At 34.3% G+C, this 9,827-nt stretch overlaps 1 protein-coding gene across 4 annotated transcripts in view; it reads right to left on the bottom strand.

Moving 5' to 3' along the window:
• Kiaa2026 (KIAA2026 ortholog) overlaps positions 1-9,827 on the bottom strand; it is an 87,345-nt gene that overhangs the window by 30,026 nt on the left and 47,492 nt on the right. For all 4 annotated transcript variants that reach the window (XR_004123549.1, XM_031390068.1, XM_031390067.1 and 1 more), the window contains one exon: positions 72-151. Coding sequence is in view for 3 of the 4 variants with exons in the window: in XM_031390068.1 (XP_031245928.1) it covers positions 72-151 (80 nt within the window). In the remaining variant the exon portion in view is untranslated. The remainder of the gene's footprint in view (positions 1-71; positions 152-9,827) is intronic.

A 9,827-nucleotide genomic window follows, 5' to 3' on the forward strand; every position in this document is an offset into this window, starting at 1 on the left:
ATTCTCACAAGGAATGTAGCTAAAACAAAAGATTAAACGGAAAAACTTGATGACAATATTGAAACATTTACCTGAAACTCCGGCACAGCAGGTGACTTTGTGACAGTTTTCCTCTTCTTTGTGATTGCTTTTTTAGATATGGATTTTTTTCCTTTCAAGATTAAAAGAGAAAAACTTCATAATGCTGTTTACAGCACCTTATTAACAGAAACCAAATTACACAGAGCCTTGAAAGTTAAACTGTAACTAGCAGATGGTTGCTAGACGCCAAATGAAAATGATGAATCAAACAAGCCTCAGTGAAAGCAAATGTTAAACTGTAACAACCCGTAACAGACACACCAACAATGCTGCATATTTATGTAAGAACCAAATGATTACACTTTGCAATTTAATGCATACACATTTGTGTTTATTAAAAGGAGTAGGCGTAAAAGCCACAAAACTACTGCTTAGTTAAAAATCTACATTCACAGCTTACATAAAACTGCACAGAAAAGAGCCTTACCTGAACAGTGACTTCTGCAGTTAGGAACCTGGGTAACCATTTTATCTAAAGATTATGCTCAACCGAAAGTGGAAACCCCTTAGTAACATTAGGATGCCACCCTACATTTGTCTAATGGGCTGGTCTTGACAGTATTTAATACCCAAACTTTAAAAAGTATAATTAGTATATCCCTTTAATGTGCAATTAGTATTGTGCATTCAGAAATCATGAGGAAAAATATACCTCAACCCTAAAGAATCCAATTTCTAAAAGAATTTTTTTTTAAAAAATCCAATTTCTAGAATACAACTCAAGTATTTATCTACTTCTTTGCATTTAACTTCACAAAATAAAACATACACATAGTTTTGGCAAGGAACATGGTAAAATGCATTTTTGCTTACTTTAATATTGAGGATCTAACACTGTAGCCAAGGCTGGCCTCATATTTACAGTCTACCACATCTCCTTGTATGTAATTATCAAATAACAAATTTATTTAATTGTGAGCTGGAGAAATGGCTCAGAGCCTCCAGGCCTTCATAGGCACAACATACACATGGTGTACAAACATACATGCAGGCAAAACATGCATATACATAATAAAAATTGAATAAATTCTTATTAAATGTGCAACAAATGCTATATACAAGAAACTAGTTTAGGAGGACAATAAAGACTTATCAAATGGAGACCTTATCTTCTAGGAGTTTATGATCTTTAGAAGCATGAAATTGTTTCTGTCCAATTGTTTGGTGTGTACTGGTTTTAAATCCAGGATCTTGTGCATGTTGGGCAACCTCAGAGAGACATTTGCAGTCCTTCTCTGTTAATACAATAAAAATGTTACTTTCTGCATTTCCTTTCAATGAAATCACAGAATTATAACTTGGATATTTCATAAACTTGACTCAAAATGAGTATATACTATGTATGACTAAACTATGTGTATTGTGAGGTACTAAAGTTCATATAGATTTCACTGTTTGGTTTAAATTAGATGAATATATAACTACCCACATACATTTCCTTGCTCATCATCATTAGTTGCTTCTGTTCTTACACTACTACCTTATGACAGTACTAAGTCTAGGAAACTAGAGTAGTGAGCTATTAAAATGAGGAAAGCTCAGGTAATGACTAAATTCTTAGTGTCTGTAAAATAGAGCTAACTTAAGGAGTCTTCAAAATCTGAATGCCAAGATGTTTTTTCTATTTATCATTTTAAAGTTTTTTAGATTTTGTATTTTTATGTGTATGAATTATTTGTCTGCATGTATACTGTGTACTACACGTGTGCTTGGTACCCAAGGGTGCCAGAAGAATCTACTGAATCTCCTGGATCGGGAGAACCAGAACATTGTGACTCAATATATGGATCCCAGTTCCTTTTTTTCTCTTCCTCCATTAATTTATTTATTCATTCACTTTACATTCAATCACCACCCCTCCTATGTCCTCCTCCCCTTCTCCTCTGAGAGAATGGAGGCCCCCTTTGGGTATCCCCCAACTCTGGCACATCAAGTCTCTGGAGGGTTAGATGCATCCTCTCCCACTGAGACCAGACAAGGGGACTTGTCCATAGGCTTTTTGGTTGGTGGTTCAGTCTCTGAGAGATCCACTCCCCCTAGAGACCACATTCTTTAAAGAATAAGTGTTAACTGCTAAGTCATCTAACTCACTATTATCCTTTCTTTCTCTTTCTTTCTTTCTCTCTTTCTTTCTTTCTCTCTTTCTTTTTCTCTTTCTCTTTCTCTCTTTTATTTTTAAAAGACAGATGGAAGACTTTTTAATGTATGAGTATACTTGAATCCCATTACAGATGGTTGTGAGCCACCATGTGGTCACTGGGAATTGAACTCAGGACGTCTGGAAGAGCAGTCAGTGCTCTTAACAAGGTTCATAGGAAAAGATTTGCTAAGTAAGTAAATTTGCCTTACCTACATTTTGTGGGGAGGCTTTTAAAACACGATTTGAACAAAAGGAAACTCTCCCTCAATCCTTTCTTGCTCTATCAGTTTGCTTTATTTATTTGTTTAGATCCTCCAACTGATGAATTATAAGCATATACCACTGTTTAAAAAAGTTATTAAGTATGCACATGTATTCATCTATGTGGGAAGTCATGTGCCACAGCACCCTTGTGAGGGTCAGAGGACAACCAGTGGGAGCATGTAGGTTCTAGCACCACTTTGATTCTTTCCTTCACAATGTAGATTCTGGATACTGAACTCAATGATCAGACTTGGTAGCAAGTATCTTTAACTGATGCGATGCCTCATCTCACCAGGACCTGCAAAGCTTATTTCTTAATCTTTTTTCCTTGCTTCATCTTCATAGCTTTTGTTATTTCCTATGTTCTCTGCTATTATTATTATTTTTTACATTAAGTCCACACCTATCATGGTATCATAACTAAATTTCTGATGATAGAAATTATATACTCTTGATAATACAATGCATAGCTTCCAACAAGTAATCCTTAAATACTAGAATAATCCCAATTTCTCATCAGAACTTTTGACAGTACAGTTGTAGGGAACAAAGGAGGCAAGTTATATTCACTTGTATCCATTTTGCATTAAAGACCAACCTAAAATTACTTTGAGTAATTAATTTTTTTTCAGCACTGGGAAATTGAACCCAAGGGTATAATGCGTTTTTGAACACCGCCACTGAGTTATATCCCCAGTCCTTCTTTATTTAGAGCTGGAGTCTTGGTAAGTTGCACAGGTTGTTCTTGAACATGAGATCCTATGGCCCCATCCTCTGTAGCACCTGGGATTATAGGCAGTAATGATCATTCTTGCTTTAATTTATACTACTTACTAAAGTTTAAAAATTATTTAACAGTGGACACAGGATGACTAACATTTATAGCGATTATAAGAGGAATAAATACTTATTTGGTACCTACTATATGACAAATTTACTAAAAATGATTTTATATAAATTATTTCTCAAAACAACTGTTGAAAGTAGGAAATAACCAATATGTTATTAGAGACAACTAAAGATCAAAAGGACTAGTTAACTTACTCAAGTGCCAGGAAGTAAGCACCACACCCAGGGACTCTAACTCCAAAGTTCAAGCTCTTTCTACTATGTGATTCTATTGCACATACTCAATGCTTTTACTCTCAAAGCCTCAAATCACCTGGTTCCATAAAACCAAACAGAACCTACACCTAAGATTGTGCGCGAGTCAGAAATCAGTTTAAAAGACAAGCAGAATTTTAAAAATATGATGCTTAGATGTGCAAAGCTAATTTGTGGTTGGAAAACATATAAGAACATTTTAGTAATCCTAACAAAAAAATTTGTAACTAATGTTACAAGAGTATTACTAATGAAGCTTTCTAAAACATCATGCTCAGAACAACTTAAGAAAATCATTCTCTACCTAAAAGAAAACTGTAACTAAAAAAATACATTACCCTTTAAATGAAGCACAAATGACTTGTCCTTTGTCTGGAACCAGAAATTCAATTCTCCTTTCTTTCATTCTATTCCTTATCTTTCTTTCCACCCTTCACCTGTTTTTTCATGTCTTCATCCCTAAGCCGACTGGGCTACTCAAGGACTTTTAACAATTTTTTTCTGGATCTAACTTTTCCATGCTTTAAAACACTCCCATTTTTTTCAGTTAATGAATATTATTAAACAGATGGGTAAAAGGCATAAGTTACTGATAAAGTTAAAAAAAAAAAAACTTCAAGGACATTTTATACAGGTGGTGCTTGGGATATCAAGCCACAGAAATGGAGTTTAATTTGTGTCTACACATGCATGTCTTAAGCTAATATTTAATCTGTAGAAGTTCTTGGACTGTTGTAAGTAAACAATTTGATCTTAGCAATTGGTTTTCATATTATTCATTCTCTTTGCTTATAAAAATGATCATTTAATGGCAATTCTTTTACTAATCACACAATATGACTCTGAGGAAAAAACAGAAGAAGGAACTGAAAAATAAAAATTAGATGCCAAGTTCTGCTACTTTCTGTATACCCCTCTCTTTTTTAAAAAAAAGATTTATTTTATTATGTCTGAGTACACTGTCACAGTCATATCCCATTAAAGATGGTTGTGAGCCACCATGTGGTTGCTGGAAATTGAACTCAAGACCCTTGGAAGAGTCAGTGCTCTTAACTGCTGAGCCATCTCTTCAGCCCATGTAAACCTACCTCTCTTAAGAGGATATTTTTTCTGTCAGTGTAATAGAAAAGGTACATGCATTGTTTATTTATATTTAACTTCTCTTCACGGTCATCTTCCAGATCTTCATTTAAACGCTATACCAGCTTCTTTTCAGGCCTATTTAATGGCACCCTAATTATCTTTTCAGATTTTTTTTCCCTATGAATCCTGACATTTATCAGCTGTGTAACTCTGGGCAAGTAAATACACTTTCCTGTTCCTCATTTTAAAGAATGTCATTTATAAAAATGACATTCTCATCTATAAATGAATCTCATTTTATAAAGTCTTGGGGCTGAAGATGACTCAGCAGTTAAGACCACTTGCTACTACTATCTTGGAGGAGCAGGGTTGAGTTCTCAGCACCCACATATTAGCTCCTAATCATCTCTAATTCCAGTTCCAGTGGATCTACCCAACTCTTCTGGCTTCCTCCAGCACATGTACTCATGTGATGTACGGTTATAAAAGCAGGCAGAACACTTGCATACATAAAATAAAAACAACAGTAGTCATCTACTTTTGGAATGTTTATGAGTAAGTAAAATAATATATACAAGGCTAATAGTGTTCATGAATATTAATTTTGCTGAGGAAAAAAATAGAAGGGACTGATAAAGTGGCATGGGTTTGAGGATACAATAGCTTTGTGGTTGAACACATGCCTGGTATATGCATAAAGACCTGGATTTCATTCCCAGCACTGAAAAATTATAAAAATAAACTGATAAGACAGTGAATTCTTTTACTTGCAGTCTCTAGTTGATATTCTAAAAATATGTTCCATGAAGATACATAGTTAGGTTCTAGGTACTATCAGTATAGAATTCTACAAACTTCTCACAAATATGGCCCTGGAAGTAACCAAATATTATTAATTATATTATTTTTCAGGTATTTTCTATACATTGCTTTTTATATATCTAAGACATCTTATATCAAGCCCATTCATTTGCTCTTCGGATACTGATTCAATTTTTTAAACTAGTATCATTTGACTAACAAGAGGTCTCTCCCAAAAGGCATACTCTCAAATAGCTTCTAACACCTCAAGTTTTAGTTTTTATTGTGCTTTTTTTTTTACAACTTGATTAATTATAACTATGCTCATGATATTAATAATTTTTTAACTATCTAAACCTACTTATTCTTCAAAGTCCTTCATTCTTTGTGAAATCTTCCCACTGGCACACACTGAGTTTCCATTTTTATTGTATGGTCTTAGAAAATTGAAAGGGCTGTTTATCAGTTTTTATTTCAGATTTATTTATTCTTACAAGTTTTTGTCTGCATGTATACTATGTATAAACTATAGTGTGCCTGGTGCCAGTAGAGGCCAGAAGAGTCTTAGATCTCCTGGAAGTGAAGTTGCAGATGGTTGTGACTACATTATGGGTACTAGGAACTGTACTCAGGTCCTCTGCAAGAATAGCAAGCATTCTTAATAGCTGAGCAATCTCCACAGACCCATATTTACCAGATTTGAACTTAATTTTCTTTCTTTTTTTTTTTAAGTTAGCAAGGCATGGTGGCACAGGCCTTTAATCCTAGTACTTGGTAGGCAAAGATAGGTAGATCTCTTAGAGTTCAAGGCTTGCCTGGTGTATACAGACAAGTCAGAGCTATAGTGAGACCCTGTGTCAAAGAAAAGAAATACACACACACACACACACACTAATCCCAGCACTTAGGAGGCAGAGGCAGGCAGATTTATGAGTTCGAGGCCAGTCTGGTCTACAGAGTGAGTTCTAGGACACCCAGAACTACACAGAGAAACCCTGTTTTGAAAAAGACAAAAACAAAACAAAACAAAAAAACCCAAAAACCACCCCCACACAGACATATATATTTTGGATCCCAGGAATGAACTCAGGTCATCAGGCTTGGCAGCAAGAGCCCTCACTCAACTGGGCCATCTTGCTGACCATAGTTTCTTAACCTATGAGAAAATAAGACTGCTTAGCCTTATCTAGTTAGATCAGTTTAGGGGTATCAGAAAATTATCTGCTTGAAATGAAAGACTACTGAGGGGGAAAAACTCCTTTAAACTAAAACTAACTTAAACGGATAACTTAAGCTATGTCTTTTATTACTGTGAATGCATCTTTATATTTTAAATTAATTTGAGCTACTTGTTTCACACAATCTGTAACAATACTAAAACAATCAAAACATCTACCAAGGAGGGTGGATCATTAACTACAAAATACAGAATCCTAAACAGTCATTTAAAACGAAGCAGCAAGATCTGTCTATTGCACACAGGTGTTCTGTTCATGTATTCTGTAAGGTGAGGATAATGTAAAGCATGAAAAAGTTTGTTTATTTTTCATGCTTTATTAAAAATATATGTATTAAAACAATATAAAAAATAAAGAAGATGGAGAGACGGCTCAGAGGTTAAGAGCACTGGCTACTTTTCCACAGGTCTACAGTTCGATTCCCATCAACCACATGGTGGCTCACAACTATCTATAAAGAGTTCTGATGCTCTCTTCTGTAGTGCAGATATATATGCAGACACAACACTGTATACATAATAAGTAAATAAATGTTTGAAAAGATATATAATAAGAGGCTAATATTAGATCTATCTGGGGAAATCATATATGTTCATTTATTAAACATTTATTTACTCTTTTTTTCTTTTTCAAGACAGGGTTTCTCTGTGTAGCCCTGACTGTCCTGCAACCCACTCTGTAGACCAGGCTGCCTACAGATTCACTTGCCCCTGCCTACTAAACGCTGGAAGGCTCTACCATCATTTGGCTTATTTAACAGATTCTTAAACATGGTGCTGGGGTTGGGGATTTAGCTCAGTGGTAGAGCACTTGCCTAGCAAGCACAAGGCCCTGGGTTCCGTCCTCAGCTCTGGAAAAAAACAAAAAACAAAAACAAAAACAACAACAACAAAAAAAAGCCATGGTGCTAAGTGCTAGGGATGCAAAACTGTTCAGTCCTCAAGAACGATAGAGCAGAAGGGAGACACTCACCAAAATATTCCAGAAACAAATGTCAGTATTAGTTAATTATTCTAAAGAAATGCCTAGTGTTCTAATTATGTACAAAAGAGAACTTAGAAAATAATGAGAAGTTTCCTTAAGGAAATGATAAAAGAATGAGGTAATAAGGAATCTTTTTTTAAAAATTGATTTTTACTTAATAGTAGATAGAAAATGCACTGCTTTTGCACTTCTACTAATAGCAAAAGTAACTTTAAAAAGAATCAGCCATGGCTGCAGAGATGCCTTAGCGGTTAAGAGCTCTAGCTATTCTTCCAGAGGATCCTCATTCAATTCCCAGCTCACACATGGTAGTTTACAACTGTCTGTCACTCCAGTTCCAGGGGATCTGGAACCCTCATACAGACATACATAGATATAGGCAAAAATCAATGAACATTAAAAAAAAAAAAGTAGAATCTGTCATCTTTTTAAACTTTAGTTATTTTTTCCCCTGAAAACATTGTTTCTAGTTAGTATTACATGTGTGTGTACATGTATATGTATGTGTATTTACAGTTGATCATTTATGACTGGATAATCTATCAGTGGAGGTGGGCATGAAGCTCATCTCTGGAAAAGACTCAGTCTCCTTCTTAGCAGCAATTAATTGCCTGCAAGTCTTTTTGTCTAGTGGCAGAGACTTCAAAGATACTTCATGGACTGCGCAGGGTGTGTGTGTATGTGTGTGTGTGTGTGTGTGTGTGTGTGTGTGTGTGTGTAATAACAATAATTAAAGAAAAGTCATGAAGTTGAAAGGGACTGGGGGGACATGGGGAAAGTGTAGAGTGGAGATGATGTGCACATATTTTCTACATAATAGTGTATAAAATTCTCAAAAAATAATAAAATAAATATAAAAAATTTTCTCTATGTTCAGTCAGTCCTACTTGTTCAGCTTAAATGAAAGAGATAAGCAGCATAAATGATTAAAACAATGAAACCATAATTTAGAAAACAGAAATAAACATCCAACTCTGAAAAGCAGATAACATATTTCAAAATTACAAAACTGGATCACAGTACACTAAAATTACCAAATCATTCAAATGGATTTGACTTTGTAGTTTCTATTAAAAAAAAAATCACCTCCTGTCACAACAATAAGTTTAATTAAAATTTAGAAATGTCTAAAAATTAAAGCCTGTAGTAATCAACACGTTGTGGACCAGATAACCACATGTAGAATTTAGTCCACTCTAAGTGCACTTCATAAATCAGTCCTGGATGACATAGCTTATCCCAAAGTATGCTCTATAAAGCACTACCCATTACTTAAAAGAGTTATGTGCCAAAATAAATTTGAAGAGAATACTGTTATTATTATATTATTATTAGAGATATTATTATATCAAAATTATTTTCTTTCCTTTGAAATTTTCCAGAGTTGATAATATGCAGGCCCTAAATCATTTATCTAAACTTTTAAGTATAAAAAAGGGTCTGAAAAGTTTTAAAATAATTTATATGGTTAATAAATTTATTACTGAACTATTATAAGCTTTTAAATCAATTTTCATTTCATCGGCTCGAACTACCCACAAGCCCTATTAGGGATGTTATTTAATACTAGATATATGATAATATTCCTGTAAAATCTGAAATTTTTTTTTAAATTTCAAAATAAATGTGATAGGAGTTTCCCAGAACGCACTATGAACCTATACTTGTCAAATGGTCAAATCTATGACCATGAAACTCACTTTCTAAAAAGTATGACAAAGAAGTGTTGGACTCAAGTATGACAGAAACTCAACTATAAAAAGCCATGCTGCCTCAACACCTAATAAAAATGTACAAAATAAGTGGGGTGACATGATGTAAAGCAAATGTTTCATTCTTATAACATCTGCTATAATACTATTACATCTCAGTTTTGTTAAGACCTGAAAGTAAGAGAATAAAGACCTTCACATAGTCTTTGTAAATTTTCATTCCAAAGGTTTATTTCTGAGTTAATTTAAAAAGTTAGGTCAATATGGACCACTTTTGAAGTTTTAGTACAAGAAGCTGGGCCAGGTTTTGGTAGTAAATATTATATTACTTCTTTAAAAACTTATATTTATTTATTGTGCATACCCTAACCCCCTTCGCGTGTGTGTGTGTGTGTGTGTGCGTGTGTGTGCGTGTGTGTG

Source organism: Mastomys coucha, unplaced genomic scaffold, assembly GCF_008632895.1.
Source record: "Mastomys coucha isolate ucsf_1 unplaced genomic scaffold, UCSF_Mcou_1 pScaffold21, whole genome shotgun sequence".
Lineage (NCBI taxonomy): Eukaryota > Metazoa > Chordata > Mammalia > Rodentia > Muridae > Mastomys > Mastomys coucha.